This window comes from Triturus cristatus, chromosome 11 (assembly GCF_964204655.1).
Source record: "Triturus cristatus chromosome 11, aTriCri1.1, whole genome shotgun sequence".
Taxonomy (NCBI): Eukaryota; Metazoa; Chordata; class Amphibia; order Caudata; family Salamandridae; genus Triturus; species Triturus cristatus.
This window is the reverse complement of record NC_140594.1, coordinates 28511336-28528596: the sequence shown is the minus strand read 5'-3', so window position 1 is coordinate 28528596 and position 17261 is coordinate 28511336. Positions and strand designations below refer to the sequence as shown.

The window sequence follows — 17261 nt, the reverse complement described above, 5'->3', positions numbered from 1 at the left end:
CGTAGGTTTTTCCAGGTCTGCATTGCCCCAACTATAGCTTTCCCTCGCCCTGTGGACAATAGAGGGGGGTAGGTAGGCTCAGGGCCCAGCACACAGGTCCATGTGGCGGTAACCCCTGGCAGCAGGTCCCCTCTCTCTCAGCTCCACCCTCTGACTGAGCACATGGCAGCCCAGCTCCACCTACCAGACAGTGCCAGAAGCTTCTAGAAGCGTCTGGGGAGACTGGCTCTAACTGGCCTAGGGGGAGGGGTAGAGCACCCTGGGTGCCAGGCTTCCCTCCGAAAGCTGGGGCTGCTGGGAAATACCCACTAGACTGTCAACCTAGCTCAGTCAAACGGCGCAACCACACAGCCTTGGCATCCATTTTAAATTACATTTTTAAAATGGGGAAACTCAGTCTGCACACATTCAATCTTTGCATTTACACATGTGGTTTCCCAGAAAAACGAAAAATTTCAGGGAAAAAGGGCCAAGTCCAACAAGGGCCGTAACTTCCTCCCGCAGAAGATTCAAGTGATCCCCCGACATACAGTGGTACTGCGGTGGCATGGCTGGAGGGGTCGTCTCGAAGGGGAGGGAGTAGCCCCCTCGGACGATTTGCAGCACGCACCTGTCCGATGTGATGGAACGCCAGTGGAGCAGGTGATGGCGAACTCTGCCGCCCATTGGCGTGGAATGGGCTTGAAAGCTCGGACTAGGAGGGCTTTGAGGCGGATGCTGCCGGGGTGGATGTGGACTGACTGGCACGTTGTCCTCCAGTACCGCCTCGGTGGAATCCACGACCGCGTGCAGGTTGGTTCTGCGGCCGGTGGCTAGGCGGACGCGAGGAGGCGCCCCTTCCTTAGCCACGAAAGGCGGAAGTTTGCGGCCGCGGGCCGAGAGACCCAAGGACTTGGCCGTAGCCCGTGAGTCCTTGAAACAAGCCAGCGCACTATCCGCCTTCTCGCCAAAGAGGCGAGTGCCATCAAAGGGCATATCCATGAGGGTACTCTGGACATCCCCCGAGAAAGACGTGGCCCGTAGCGATTAAGCGCCACCGTGGTCGATATCGCCCTACCCAGCGAGTCCGTGGTGTCTAGTCCACACCGTATGGCATGCCGTGCTGCATCTCGCCCGTCAGCAAGTGCCTGGGTGAGCCGTGACCGGGCCTCCTCCACACACAGGGGCAACACGTCCTCCACCGTATCCCACAGAGATTGGCAAGCGGTATTCAAAGACGGCAGTCCCAAACGCAGGGAAGAGAACAGCTTCTTTCTGAACTGTTCCAGCCTCTTGGATTCCCGATCTGGAGGAGCGGACGGGAAGGAGGATTGGAAAGTCGAGGCCTGGATAACCAGACTCTCGGGGGTGGGGTGTTGGGACAGAAAACTGGGGTCACCCAGAGCAGGGCGGTGGCGCCGGGCCACGTTCCGATCCACAGGAGGTACTGTGGAGGGCTTGACCAGGTGCCCTGCAGAACATCTATTAGTGCCTCATTGAACTGCAGCAGAGGCTCTGTGGATCTTGCTGACGGTTGAAGCACTTCTGTGATGTTAGTTCTCACGGCCACAGCAGGCAACTCCAGCCCAAGGGCATCGGCCGCCATGCGCAGCACCACTTAAAAAGCTGCACCTTCCTCCGAGGCCACAGTCGGAGGAGAGATGAAACCAGCGTCCGGGGAGGTGTCCAGACCACTGGCATCCCCCAGTTAGTCTGCCCAGTCCTGTGAAAATTCGGCCTGTCTGGCCATAGGGTCCTCAGACCCCTCCCAGTCGCCCCTGTCATCCGATTCCTGATAAACAGGAGGAATAACCGGAGCCTGACGCTATTCTAAGGTGAGGAATCTAACTAACGTGTTTCTTTCAGATGGAAGAGTTACTTATCACCGGTAACGCTATATCTGTAAGAAACATTAGTTAGTTATATTCCTCACCTTAGAATATCCCCAGGCGTCAGGCTGGATCCGGAAAGATTTTTCGTCAGCAATACCCTTGCGCGTTGCTAGGCGTCGTCTGCGGCTCCGCATCCGTCGTCAGCGGCGTGATGACGTCTGAGTACTTAGACGCTGCCCTTGCGCGCTAACGTCAGTTCTTGTACATAGCCTTCCGCGCCAGGAACGCAGAGCCATGCAAGAGACCGACACTGGTGCCAAAAAAGTCTAGGGCCCTGAAAGGGATAACCTCAACCCTAGATATCGGTTCGCAGAACGGGGAGGATGAGTGGGTCGGTGAGGAATCTAACTAACTAATGTTTCTTACAGATATATCGTTACCGAAGGTAAGTAACTTGTTCATCTGAAAGAAACACGTTAGTTAGATTCCTCACCTTAGAATAGATACCCCGGCAATACCAACCCCGGTGGTGGGTCTGCGAACCAAGATCACACCCGAAAGTCCTGGAGAACAGAACGGCCAAAGAAGCCGTCTCTCTGGACTTGGCTGTCCAGGCAATAATGCTTGGCAAACGTGTGCAGCGAGGCCCACGTTGCCGCCTGACAGATGTCCTGCAAGGGGACTCCCCGACCCAGGGCCCTCAGCCCTACAGGAGGTTCCCTTTTAGCCAAGGAATAACAAGCTTTGATACACAATACAACCCACAGAGAGATGGTTCAATTGTGTACCGCCCACCCCTTCTTAGCGCCCACGTAGCCCACAAAGAGCTGGTCATCCACCTGGAACTGCTTGGTGCGGTCCAAATAAAAGGACAGCGCCCGTTTAGGTTCCAGACGGTGGAGCCTCTCTTCCTCTTTCGAAGGATGCGGAGGCGGAAAGAAGGTAGGCAAAGTGACAGACTGCCCGATGTGGAAGGCAGTCACCACCTTAGGAAGTAAGGAAGGACGAGTCCGGAGAACAACTTTGTCCGGATGGACAGAAAGAAAAGGAGGCTTAGAAGAGAGAGCCTGGAGCTCACTCACCCTTCTAGCAGAGGTGATGGGAACCAATCTAAGAGTGAGAAGACGAAGGGGACAATTATGAAGTGGCTCAAAGGGAGCGCACATCAGATAAATCAATACCAGGTTTAAATCCCACTGAGGCATTACGAAAGGGACAGGAGGAAACATGCGAGTAATGCCCTTGAAGCGAGAAACAACAGGGGATTTGAAAAGAGAAGGCTGATCAGGAAGCCATAAGAAAGCAGAGATAGCTGAAAGATAACCTATAAGAGTGCCCAGAGCAGAGCCCAGCTGGGCCATGGAAAGAATAAAGAGGAGAACCTCAGAAAGAGGGGAGGAAAGGGGTCCACAGCCTTTGCTGTGCACCATGCCACTAATTTGTTCCACCTGCAGGCGTATACCGATTTTGTGGAGTGATGCCTGGCTGTCAGAATAACATTACAGACTTCAGGAGGCAAGTCAAATGGCATCAACTGCCGCCGTTCAATCTCCACACATGGAGGTGGAGGCTGGTCAGGTTCGGGTGGAGGACCAGCCCCTGCTGCTGCGACACAAGGTCCTCCTGAAGAGGCAGTCGAACCGGGGGATCGATTGACAGACTGAGTAGCTTGGGATACCAGTATCTTCGTGCCCAATCCAGAGACACCAAGATGACTTGGGCCCGGTCGCGCCTGATCTTCTTCAGAACTCTGGGCAGAACTGGTATAGGCAGAAAGGCGTACAACAGACCGCAACTCCACTCGCGACGAAAGGCGTCCCCGAGCGAGTGCCGCCTTGGAAACTCCAACGCGCAGAACTGCAGACATTGCGCGTTCTCTTCGGTGGCGAATAGATCTAACCAAGGCTCTACCCACTGTCGAAAGAGGCCTTGCGCCACATCCGAGTTTAGACGTCATTCGTGATCCATTATGCACCGGCGGCTGAGTTCGTCTGCTCTGTCGTTCAGAGAGCCCGCCAGATGTTGAACCACCAGGGTGATGCCCTGGTGTTCCAGCCATGTCCAGAGGCGCAGAGCCTCCTGACAAAGGGTCCACGACCCCACCCCGCCCTGTTTGTTGCAATACCACATGGCGGTGGTGTTGTCCGTGAACACCTGCACGACACTTCCCCGGACAGAGGGAAGGAAGGCTTTCAGTGCAAGTCGGATCGCTCTCAGCTCTAACAAGTTGATGTGGAGGCGAGACTCCGCCGGAGACCAGAGGCCTCTGATCTCCGCCTCTCCTATATGGCCACCCCATCCCAGGAGGGACGCATCCGTCACTACGACATGCTCCGGTAGGGGTAGGGAGAGGGATCTGCCACTGACCCAATCGCGGTCCGTGAGCCACCACTGCAACTGTCTTGTAGTGCCCTCCGAGATCAGGACGTGGTCGGACAGGTTGCCCTGAAGTTGAGCCCACTGAACTTCAGGTCCCACTGCAGAGCCCGCATCCGCCACCTGGCGTGATGTACCAGCAGGATGCAGGAGGCCATCAGACCCAGCAGCCGAAGGGCCATCCTGACCGAAACTCGGGATAAAGGCTGAAAGATCGGAATCAGAGCCTGAATATCCCGAACCCGCTGTTCGGGAGGATAGACCCAAAACTGCAGAACCGCTCCGATGAAGAGAAGCTTCTGGGAGGGATTCCGATGTGACTTCGGCACATTGATGGAGAACCCCATCGAATGCAGGAGGTCAGCCGTAGTCTGGAGGTGGGAGACGACTGCCTGGGGCGAGCCCGCCTTCAACAACCAGTCGTCGAGATAGGGGAAGACTGGAACCCCTAACCTGTGCAGATGAGCTGCGACCACCGCCATCACTTTCGTGAATACCCGAGGGGCACTGGCGAGGCCGAAGGGGAGCACGGTAAAGAAAGTGCGCGTGGCCTACCTTGAAGCGCAGGAAACGCCGGTGGGCCGGCAGGACGGGGATGTGGAAATAAGCGTCCTGCAAGTCCAATGCTACCATCCAGTCTCCAGGGTCTATGGCAGCTAGAACCGGAGCTAAATTCAGCATCTTGAACTTCTCCTTCTGGAGGAAGGCGTTGACGGCCCTGAGGTCCACGATAGGGCGTAGGCCCCCTTTGCCCTTCTTGGGAACCAGAAAGTAGTGGGAGTAACCACCCCGTCCTACTTCTGGGCCAGGAACGCGCTCGATAGCCCCCTTGGCCAAGAGGGCCGTAACTTCCTCCTGCAGAAGTTGCAAGTGATCCCCCGACATGCGGTGGTACTGCGGTGGCATGGCTGGAGGGGTCGTCTCGAAGGGGAGGGAGTAGCCCCTTCGGACGATTTGCAACACCCACCTGTCCGACGTGATGGAACGTCAGTGAAGCAGGTGATGGCGAACTCTGCCTCCCACTGGTGTGGAATGGAACTGAAAGCTCGGACTAGAAATGCTTTGAGGCAGAGGCTGCGGGAGCGGATGTGGACTGTCCGGCTCTCTGTCCCCCTGCTCCGCCATGGCAGAATCCACGTCCGCGAACGCGTTGAGTCTGGTTCTGCGGCCTGTGGCTGGACGAACGTGCGGGGGCTCCCCTTCCTTGGCCACGAAAGGAGCGATAAGCAGATGTTTGCTGGCGCTGGGCTGAAAGGCCCAAGGACTTGGCCGTAGGCCTGGAGTCCAGAAAGCGCTCCAGCGCGCTATCTGCTTTATCTCCAGAAAGCGCTCCAGCGCGCTATCTGCTTTATCTCCAAAAAGGCAACGGCCATCAAAGTGCATGTCCATGAGAGTGCTCTGGACATCCCCTGAAAAGTTTGTGGACCGTAACCAGGCGTGACGACCAATCGCCACCGTCGTTGCAATCGCTCTACCCAGCGAGTCTGTGGTGTCAAGTCCACATCTAATGGAGTACCGTGCTGCATCACGCCCCTCAGCAAGAGCATGGGCGAGACGTGTCCTGGCCTCCTCTGGACACTGGGGCAGCACATCCGCCACTGTATCCCACAGAGAGTGGGTGTAACAGTCCAAAAGGCACGCTGTATTAATGGACCGCAATCCAAGACTGAGGGAGGAAAACAGTTTCTTGCCAAACTGTTCCATCCTTTTGGATTCCCGGCCTGGAGGTGCGGACGGGAAGACGGTTTGGGACGTGGAGGCCTGGATAACCAGACTCTCAGGGGTGGGGTGTATGGACAGAAAGCTGGGGTCACCAGGAGGTGGGCAGTGGCGCCAGGCCACGTTCCGATCCACAGGAGACTGTGGAGGGCTTGGACCAAGTGCCCATTAGAACGTCGGTGAGGGCCTCATTGAACTGCAGTAGAGGCTCAGAAGAGCTTACTGGCAGTTGAAGCACCACAGTGAGAAGGTTAGTCCTCACGGCCGCTGCAGGGATCTCCAGGCACAAGGCCTGGGCCGCCCTGCGCAGCAGCACAGCATAAGTAGGACCCTCCTCCGTAGCCACGGAAGGAGGAGAGATGAAACCAGTGTCAGGCGAAGTGTCTAGACCACTGGCGTCCCCCAGCTCGTCTGCCCAGTCCTGACTTAACTAGCACTGCTGTGCCAGAGGGTCCTCAGAACCCTCCCAGTCCTCCCCTTCATCCGTGTCCTGGTAAACAGGCAGACATGACGGAGCCGGGTCATAGGCGAAAGGCTCACCCATCGACGCTGGAGACGGCGCCGCTCCGACGCCGGACCGGTGCTGAAACCAGGGACGGTGGCGGGAGCGACACCATTGGGGGTGGGGGAGAGGTTCGGGTCGGTGTCAGCGGAGGAGTCGTGAGGTCCACTGGCGTCGACTGGGATGCAGGCCTGGATCCCACGGGGGCCTGCGGCGTAGGGACTGAAGTCGACGACGCGCCGGGGCCGAAGCCGCCGGCTCGCTAGGACCCCCAGTCCGACCTGCGGGGCCCGGAGGCGCGCTGGCAGGCCTCGACTGCGGGAAGAGAGTCCTCATGGCCACGAGGAAGTCTCGAATCTCGCCCGGAGTCTCATGAAGCCCAGAGACTGGAGGGTGTGGGGATGCGACTCCTGCGGCTCAGCGCAGGTGGTGCCACCCGAACCCTCGGCCGTGTCGCGCGACCGGCGAGGTGAGTCATTAGAGCGATGTCGCTTCTTCGACTTCTTACTGTGCCTCGACTTACCTGAATGCGAGGACTTGGATCCCGACGAGTGGTGATAATTGCGGCTCCGCGACCGGTCCCTTGACATCCTCCTCGAGCGGCGCGGAGCCGACTGCCGGATCTCGAGGAGCTTGCGGGACAGCTCCCGCCTAGCCTTCGACGTCAAGGCCCGGCAGACGGGACACGACTTGTCATCGTGGTCGGCCCCAAGACAATAGAGACACCGATGGTGGGGGTCGGTAACCGACATCAGTCGGTGACAGACGTCACACGGCTTGAACCCGGGCATCCCTACCGGCACCAGTTGTCGAAGTAGACTCGAAAAAGATGGACAAAATGTCCAAAAAGTTTGTCAAAAATGACTAAGGGTACGCTCTTCCCGGATCTGCGCTTGCTGGCGCGGAAAAAAGAAGAACAGAACTGACGTCAGCACGTGAAGGCGGCGTCTAAGTACTCCGGCGACGTCAGCCCGGCGATCACGACGCCAGACGCGGAGCCACAGATGACGCCTACCGACGCGCAGGGGAAATTCTAAGGTAAGGAATCTAACTAACGTGTTTCTTTCAGATATTCACCTTTTGTGCTTTCGTTTGTGTTTGAGGAGGATGAGGTAGGGCTTTATCCTTCTCCCCCTTTTCTGTGTACTACACTGCTTACCATTTGCCCTTCAAAGGGGGCTTCGTGCCAGGACACTCGATCGAGTAGCTGTGCGCGTTATAAATCCCGTAAATAAAAGGTTGCTTTTTTGGCTCAAACTCTGTGTAACTTGTCCTGCCAGGAGGAGAAGACATCCATTTTCCCAGCAGATTCTTTGTAGGTTTTCCTGGGAGTAGTTTATACTTCACCACAGGAGGCCAGAGGGGTATTTTGAAGACCAACTTATGTGTTGAACCGTGCACTGGAAATCTTAGGCTACAAAGTTGCAACTTGCTTTAGTTTTACATTCTCTACCAGCGAAATTAATGAACAAGTTACTTACCGTAGGTATTTATTATCAGGTAGAGACAATATCTAGCTGCAGTTTCCTTACATTTGAATTCCGCAGGCGTCCGGCTGGATCTGAAAACTTTCGATCAGGCAATACCGCCAGGTGGCTCCATTCAGCTTTGCATGATGTCATAAGCGTTGGTTATGACCCCCAGGGTGGGCCTTTAAGGAATCTGCAGCTAGATATTGTCTGTACCAGATAATGCATTACCAAAGGGAAGTAACTTGTTCATCTGATAGAGAATTCTAGCTGCAGATTCATTACCTTTGAATTAGATACCCAAGCCATATTTTCCCGGTAGTGAGGACTGAACAAGCAAAATGCCAGTCTCTGCGGACCTGACTGTCCAGGCAGTAGTGCGTGGCAAACGTGCGCAAATATGCCCTTGTAGCTGCCTGACAGTTGTCTAGGACTGGGACACCCTGGCCAAGGCCATAGTAGCAGCCTTTCCCCTTGGTGGAACAGGGCCTTAATCTCTCAGGGAGCTTCTTAGCCAGAGCATAGCAGATCTTAATGCAGAGAATGATCCAGTGAGAAATGACCCATTTATGCACTGCCTGACCCGTCTTAGCTCCCATATACCCCACAAAGAGTTGGTCGTCCACCCAGAACTTTGAAAGGGTGGCCAACGACTTCTGGCTTCCATTCCTCGGTCTGAATGAACCACGTACACGTCCCCGCACAACTTGGGATGCCTGCACAGGATGGTGGCTGGCATAGGGCAGACGCAGCTGGAAGCCCCTTCTGTTGCCCCGAAAGGGGCGAAAGCTAGACTGACCACGAGGTGTAGAAGAAAGGTCCAAGGACCTGGCCGTAGCGTGAGAGTCCTTGAACTGCTCTAGGGAAGAGTCTGCCTTGTGCCCCAAAAAGGCGGGATCCATCAAACAGCATGTCCAGTAGGTTTGCTTGGACATCGCCCGAGGAAACAGAAGTTCTAAGCCAGGAGCGGCGCCGCAAGGCCACCGTCTATGAAATAGCTCTATCCAGCGAATCAGTCGTTTCAAGGCCACACCATAGGATGAATTTTGCTGCATCTCTCTCGTCCATAACTGCCTGAGAGAGAAAAGACCGGGACATGTGGCAGCACTTGCACAACCGTCTCCCAAAGGGAGTGGGAGAAACGGCCCAATAAGCATGCAGTATTCACTGACCGCAATGCCAGGCTGGAGGAAGTAAACATCTTCCCAAGTGATTCCAGGCTCTTCGATTCCCTATCTGGAGGGGTGGAAAGGAATGCGTCCTGGGAGGTAAAAGCCTGCAGCACCAAGCTTTCAGGGGTGGGATGTTGGCTGAGTAACTTTGGGTCGCCTGGAGATGGTGGCGTGCAATTGTCCCATTCACAGGAGCCCCTGTGCTAGGCTTGGACCATTTGCTTATGAGGACATTAGTAAGTGCCTCATTGAAGGGCAAAAGGGGTTCAGAGGTGGCAGCCCGAGGCTGAAGCACTTTGGTCAGGAGATTAGTCCTGACCTGCACAGAGGGCAACTCCAGTCCAAGGACCTCAGCTGCACTCTTCACCCCCATGCCCCATCCTCCGTAGCCACAGTTGGTGTAGAGAGCATGCCAGTATCTGTGGATGTGTTCAGTTCACTGGCCTCCCCCAAGTTCCCCATACCAGTCCCTCTGCTCTGTAGAAACTTCCTGGTGTTCTAAAGGGCCCATAGACCCCTCCCAATCGTCTCCTGTGCCCGAAATGTCATCAAAATCTTCAGGCGACAAAATAGACCGTCTGGGTTCTATTGACATCGGAATCTGCGGCGAGTGATGCAGTTCCAGCTCCGTGTCGTCAGGAATAAGGATGGCGCTGGAGCCGCCGGCAACCCTGAAGCCACTGACTTTAGGTCCGATGTCGAGGAAGGTTGCAATGGCACTACCGGCACTGTCCCGAATCTGGGTTCGGGTCCTCAAGGCCCACCGGTGCAATGGCCGGAGCCTATGGCATAGAATCCGATGGGGCCCCTTCTGACCCAGCGGGCCCGAGGGCACACCTGAGGGGTAGGCCCGCTCAAATATGCAGCATGGCCTTGTAAAAATCTTTAATTTGAGCTGGGGTGCTCAGGCTCCCGGAAAGGGAGGGAGGTGAAGTCGATCCTGGCTCCAGCTCCGCGGAACCGTGCCTAGAACGTTGGTGGTCCTTACTTTGTAAGTCTACGGATGACAGTTCAGGCGAAGATGAAGCCCACTTGGACTTCTTCTTGTGCCTCTTACCCTAGTGTCCCTATGACCTCTAGTGGGACTAAGAGGACTCAGGGCTCCGGGAGTGGCACCGCGACCTGCTCTTCTTCAATCAGGACTCGAACCTCCGCAGAGTCTTGCTGGATGATATGGACTACTGGGCTGCAAGGAGCTTCATAGCCCACTACCGCAAGGCCTTCGAAGATATGGGCAGACAATCCCAGCACAACTTTGAGTCATGGTTGTGCTCGAGACACCAAAGACGAATGAGGTGGGAGTCAGTTATCGACATGGCGACGTGAGTGGCTCCACACTGTTTAAACCCTGCCTTTTTCTAAGACATCTTTGCACAAGTCGGCAAAGTCGAAAAAGGCCTGTCAATAAGCAACAGAGAGGTAGCTCTGCTCCGAGCAGCACATATAACTTGTGCGGAAGAAAATAAATTATGTTCGCGCACCTGGGGGGCACCCTCTATAGGAGACCGTGACGTTGTAACCAACGCTAACGACCCCATCACTCGGAGCCGGACTGAGCCACCCGACGGCGTGCGCAAGGGCTATTGCTCGATCAAACGTTTCCAGATCCAGCCTGACGCCTGGGGAATTCAAAAGAAAGGAATCTGCAGCTTAAAGTCTCTACCAAATTTGGAGTTACTCATTAAATCTGATTTTACACACAGATCCTTTTGAAACTACAGGTCCAATATTTTACTATAGCGTGCCCTACATTCAGGGCTCAATAAGCCTGCCTTTGGGGTGACTTCGAAATATTAAAAAGGAAGGATTGGGCTTTTCAATAGCTTGAAATGGCAAAGCTGAGTCAACCGTTTTAAACTTCTCTGCCAGCTAGCAATGGCAGACTGGAATTCGTGTTTTTGTCTAATAACACTTGTGGTGACACAACTGGGACTGCAGTCCACAAGAGACACTTTAGATTACAAGCCCTAGGTATCCCCAATACTACAAACTAGGGACTTACCAGTAAGTCAAGTTATGACAATCTGGATTAAAACAAACATTTATAAGGGTTAGAGCACATGTACGGAGTCCTGATTAGCAGGGCTCAGAGCATTTCAGAGCCATTACACCAGTGCCTAATAGTCTAAATGGAGGCAAAAGTGGGGGTGAGCCATCACAAAGCCAGATTCCTCACATGAGTACCGTGTTTCCTGCCCTGCCTGGGTGACTCAGTGCTAGGCTGAATGGGCCGTGTCTACATTGGGAGTGGTGGAAGGAGGAGCAACCGCACCTGAATAGGGCTGTGTCTGCCTCCCACAATGAAGGCTCTTCCCCTCTGTGGTATGTCTGGAGCCAAGCCTTACACTGTGAATGGGGAGTGTAGTAGTAGAATTCCAAGATCCTTTCCTATGATCATTACTTACGTGCAAAACAAGAGCAAAGGTCCGATGAGGCTATGCGCAAATCAAGCAGTAAACACATAAAAACAGATACATTTTATCTTTGTTTTATATAAAGTAGACATTAAAATTTGATAGTAGTTAAAAAATGTGACCTAGTTGCTGGGAATCTCAGTCTGTAGTTTACCACGTTTATGCCAGACTGCCTGTAAAAATGTGTTCGTAGCAATAACAATTTCAGGGGTAGTATCACTCTTTAAAATTCTAAAAGCCACTAAATGTTTAGTTATCTCCAGATTACGACATATGGGAATAATTCATTTCCGGGGCAGGCCTAGATAGCTAGGACAAAAGAATAGAATGTGTATCTCATCCTTATTTTCCAAGCCTCACGCCAGACAAGTACTGGAAACTGGGTCCTTGTGCCATTTATTGGTAAAGGATCTCAGCGGTAAAGTGCCAAGTTGAAAGTGAATATAAAGGCTTTAGATAAGGGGGAAGAGACAAAGTCTAAAAATTCCTCAAAAAGTTGGAGCGGTTTAATATCTAGAAATCTATTTGTCAATGTGCCAATTAGCGAGTAGTTTGTATTGCCATCTTGGATATAAATCCAGTAGCTAGGTTTCAAGATATTAAGATCAACTTTGCCTATCAGACCCAGCTTGCTTAACCAATCAGAAAACAAATTTGACCCAGGGTATTGACTTGGCACCTCTAACAGAAAGCAGGTCAGCGAGGCAGTCTCTAAATTCCCTTAGCTCAGGGCTGACCCATAATCGAACCCAATAAACAAGCGGTCTAAGAGCAGCCAGATCTGCAATTCTTTTTAATCCTAGATAAAAGAAGGGGGTTAGTGGTGTGCTACTGGGAACAGAAACCAACCGTCTGACATCTTTTTTCCGCAACAGTAAGTGGAGAGACATCAGTACAACCCCAAGTCTCAGCTCCATACAGAGCGGCCCCTTTCGCCTTTCCACAATATGCTTCCAGGGCTGGTGAGACTGTACGAGAGCTTATTTGCCTGTGCAACCTATTAAGTATTTGCTCTGTGCTCAAATAGTAGCATGCTTTTACTTAGCTGATCTTTCCACTTCAGGCTCTCCATTACCTTGACTATCAAAAATGGGGAGTGTTGTGCACTTGCAAATGTAATTTCAAAGTGCCCCCAGAACTGGTCTGGACTCAGTACTGGGGCTGTGATCCCATGTCTGTTGAACTGGGAGAACTGAAAGAAGACAGCGTCGACTGCTGTGTGACAGGAGGAACTGCTGTTTTTGTGGCTCAGCTACTGCCTGCTGGGTGGTTCGAGGGACTGCCCTTTGCAAAGGGGCCCTGCGTACCGGCCTGAGTGTGCCCTGTTCTCTGGCCCACTGCTAGAGGAACCGCAGCATTGGGGAGTGCTGTTCTTTCACCCTCCTTATTTGATCTTACTAGAATTGGTGAAAGGTGATCTGGGCTTGAGACACCTCAGTGCGGCGCGCTCCTTGAAGCCTTAAGGGAGCGGTGACCTAGCCGCGGGGTGCAAAGCCCGGGGATGGAAGGAGCAGCATGGCCACTCCCCAGCAAGACCAGCACAAAGGTGTTGCCTGGCAACCAGCCCTCAAGGTAGAGGAGCCAGAAGCCAGGCAGAAGTGACGGCCTCTCCCTCCGCGAGGGAGGCCCTGCACCAGAAGGAAGAAGTAGAGGAACCCCTGCCTGAGGCGGGCGGGCCGGAGTCCGCCAGTAGGAGTCCACTGAGAGCTCTAGGCCCATAACCTTCCCAGCAGCCGTCAGAGCCAAACCGTGAAGATTACAACAGCCCAGATGGTTGACCCCACGGGGTCCAGTAAGAGTCCGGCTCACTCGGACTGTTTACGTCAGCAGGACTGGTAAGAGGCCAGGTGAGGAGCCGAGCTGGCATCACCCTACTTGCCAAGTAGAGCAGCTTCCCAGTGTGGTAGTGGGCAGCTGCCATTGCAAGAGTCACCTTTGCGGGGGACTGAGTGAGGTCTCCCAGCCCTCTGGGGCAATTCGTGAGAATACTGCATTGTCTGGTTAGGGGCACGGCAGGCACCATTGGCCTGAGCCCTCACTCTAAGATAGGGCATTGCTGGGTGAGCCCAGGACAGAGCCCTGAGTACATTTCCGTATTCTCTGTGGTAGACGGGCTGGTAGCCCAGAAGCATACGCAGGGGGGAGACAGTGATTGCCTATTCCGCATTCTGCTGATGTGGATATCTGTGGCGATAGTCCTGCTGTTTGCATGAAGTTTCTGATATGTGCAGTGTACAAGTGGCTGCTATAGTGCATTGCTGACGATGTTTATACCCAATGCTTTTTCTAATATGTGCACACTACAGGTGGTTACTATGGTGCACTGTGGATGATGTGTTTGCATAGTGTTTCATGCATAGTAAAATCCTGCCAGTAATTACTAATCGCCCTAATTGTGATGATTATGACAATGGACCGATTGTCCAAGTCATTTATGTAATCCCTGTGAAGTCATGACAAGTGCCTAGTGGCACAGTGATAAATATGTGATTGTGTTCGAATGTGTTTTTATGGCTAATACAAAGACTATTTTAATATACAACCTTGCGTGGAGTCTCTTTTGTGGCGTGCCTAGTTGTCGCTGCTGTGTGAGCGTGTTGCTCAAACACTTTACACAATGCCTCTGGGATAAGCCTGACTGCTCTGCCAAGCTACTAAGGGGGTGAGCAGGGGTTTTCTTAGGTGTATAACTTCTTACCTTGACTAGAGTGGCGAGTTCTGCCTGGCTTAGATGCACTTGACATTGCAGATTGGACAGAAATGAAAGGGTGTGTTCCATGCATTTTCTTCAAGTGCTATCACAAAAATCTAGTAAGTATTCTAAAAAATGATATTGAACTAAATGGAACCCCCAATAGCCAGTACAATACTGCTGCTAAATGAAGATGATCTCGGATACTCCTACCTCATGTGCCAGACTAACTCAGCTCATTGGCATGGCTTAAAGCTGAACCGAAACAAGTTTAGGTGTAGCTAAATGGCGACAGCAAAGCTCAGGGCAGTTTTGACCAGATTGTTCATTGTAAGGGGTGTTGAAGTGGCTTGCATGAGTGGTTGAGGTCGAACAGCAAAAGGTGAGCTAAAAATTATCGTAGGTGTTGATCTTGTGTAACTCAGAAGTATATGGAAGCACTGTAGCTCAGCCATTTTTTTTATCACACAGCTGGCTTTTAAAAATGTTTTCCAACTGATCCTGCAACAGTTATGAGTTCCTATGTAAAGCACCAAGGAAAGAATGTAATCTCAAACTAGAAATGACCAAACTAAATTCAAGAATCATATATCCTATTGTAAAAATTTTTATAAATGCTTTTATTCGGAGAAGGACACATAAATCATTAAGCAAGGCAAAGTAGATACAGTTCAAATTTATTGCATAAATATACTTACTTGCCAGTTATAATATATGTGACAGAGTTTGTATGTTAAACGTTGCATATGGTCTGGTTTCAAAGCACTGTTGTCATAAACTACATTATAGTGCGTTGGAGTAACAGTTCCAATTCTCACAGATTGACTGACGATAAAAAAGTCATACCTAGAATACATAAAATAATTTTTCTGATTTACGGAGTAAATTAAAAATACTGATTATGCTACCACATATTACTTTTGCTAATACTTGCTCTTTCTTGTAATACTTACTCTACTTACGATTTTAGGTAGATTTCAGTTTAATGTATCTTAAACTTCCATAACCAAATACTATGACATCCACCTGATTTTGGGGGTCCATTATAGCCTAAATTTACAATATATTTTAGAAAACTATGACCATGCTTCACAGACTAGAACATATGAAAATGATTCAGGGACTAGAAAAGTTAAAAATGCTTGCCTGTAATGGCAAGCAATGAACTAATAACTCAGGCTCGCAAACATGTGGTTTAAAGCAGTATGCCACGGAGAACGACCTTTACAACGCGGTTGTTACACCACGATACATTTACATCGCGGTCATTACAACGCAAGTCGTTACAACGACTTGTGCTGGATGGTGCTCTACACTAAGGAATAGTAGGATTTACCATTCCAACACCTTCCCTACTGTTACACACACTGGAGTTGGAATCGGAAATCATACAATTCTCAAGTCCAGCGCCTCTAGCGAAGTCGTTGTAAAGATTTGCGTTGTAATAACCGCAATGTAACGTACCGCGATCTAAATTATTGCGTTGTAATGTCATACATTCGTATGCCACTATTGAATATTGCATTGCCATCCTCTGCAATAACTCCTTCTAATCATTCAAGAAAAACCTACCAGGATTTCCAGTAGGTAATACTTAGAGCTCTGGTAAGCTAACTCACTCCCCTTGTGGCATCTGGGTATGAGGTTCCCGGGGCCATGCGCCTCTCTGGACCCATTTGGGCTGAGGAGCAGTAAAGAACAAGTTACTTACCTTCGGTAATGATACATCTGTAAGAAACATTAGCAGTGACAGATTCCTTACCTTAGAATTACCCCCAGGTGTCATACTGGATCCCCAAAGTTTTCTTCAGCAGTACCCCTGCACGTCGGAAGGTGGTGTTGTGCGGCTCCGCGTCCGTCATGGTCGCCGAGATGACGCTGCGGCAGCAACAAAGCCCACGTAGCTGCCTGACAAATGTCATTCAGAGGAACTCCACGTCCCAAAGCAGTAGTCGCTGCCGTTGCCCTGGTGGAATGGGCGCGTAGCCCCAACGGAGGCTCCCTTTTTAGCCAAAGAGTAACAGCCTGTAATACACAAGGCGACCCATCGCGATATAGTCTGCTTATGTACGGCCCGACCTTTCTTGGCGCAAACGAAGCCAACAAAGAGCTTGTCATCCACCCGGAACTGTTGTGTGTGATTCAGGTAAAAGGAAAGCACACCTTTTCGGTCCAGCCTCTCTTGCTCTCTAGAAGGCGGAAAGAAGGTGGGCAAAGTGATGGTCTGCCCAATGTGAAAAGCAGTGACAACTTTTGGAAGAAAAGATGGTCGGGTTCTGAGCACAACCATGTACGGATGGACAAAAAGATAAGGAGGTTTACAAGAAAGAGCCTGGAGCTCACTCAATCGCCTAGCGGAGGTGATAGCAACCAAGGAAAGCTGTCTTTAGAGTTAAGAGACGTAGAGGATAGTTGTGAAGAGGCTCAAAGGGAGCGCACATCAAGTATGTAAGAACCAGATTCAATTCCCACTGTAGCATCACAAAAGAATAGGAGGGAAAAGGTGAGTAATGCCTTTGATGAATCTATTTACAACAGTGGACTTGAAAAGAGGTGGCTGATCAGGGAGCCTGAGAAAGGCCGAAATAGCAGAAAGTTAGCCCTTGATGGTGCCCAGAGCAGAGCCCTGCTGGGCCAAAGAAAGAAGGAACAAAGGACTTCTGAAAGAGGGACCGAAAGGGAATCCACACCCTTTGCTGTGCACCATGCCACAAATTTGTTCCACCTGCAGGCGTATACCAACTTAGTGGAGGGCCACCTGGCCGCCACAAAGACATTACAAACTTCAGGAGGCAAGTCAAAAGGAATCAATTGCCGCCGCTCAATGTCCACGCAAGGAGGTGGAGACTGGACAGGTTCAGGACCATCCCCTGCTGCTGCAACAGAAAATTCTTCCGAAGAGGCAGTCGGATCAGAGGGATTGATGGTCATACTGAGTAGATCGGGATACCAAACTTTTCAAGACCAGTCCGGAACCACAACAATGACTTGGGCCCGGTTGAGCCTCATCTTCAGCACTCTGGGCAGAAGTGGTATAGGCGGAAAGGCGTACAACAGACCGCAACTCCACTCGCGACGAAAAGCGTCTCCGAGCGAGTGCCGCCTT

The 17261-nt window shown here is 51.9% G+C and overlaps 1 protein-coding gene across 2 annotated transcripts in view; it reads right to left on the bottom strand.

Moving 5' to 3' along the window:
* PIWIL1 (piwi like RNA-mediated gene silencing 1) overlaps positions 1 to 17261 on the bottom strand; it is a 1168338-nt gene that overhangs the window by 8528 nt on the left and 1142549 nt on the right. For both annotated transcript variants that reach the window (XM_085633654.1, XM_085633653.1), the window contains exon 20: positions 14854 to 15001. In XM_085633654.1, coding sequence (XP_085489780.1) covers positions 14854 to 15001 — 148 coding nt within the window. The remainder of the gene's footprint in view (positions 1 to 14853; positions 15002 to 17261) is intronic.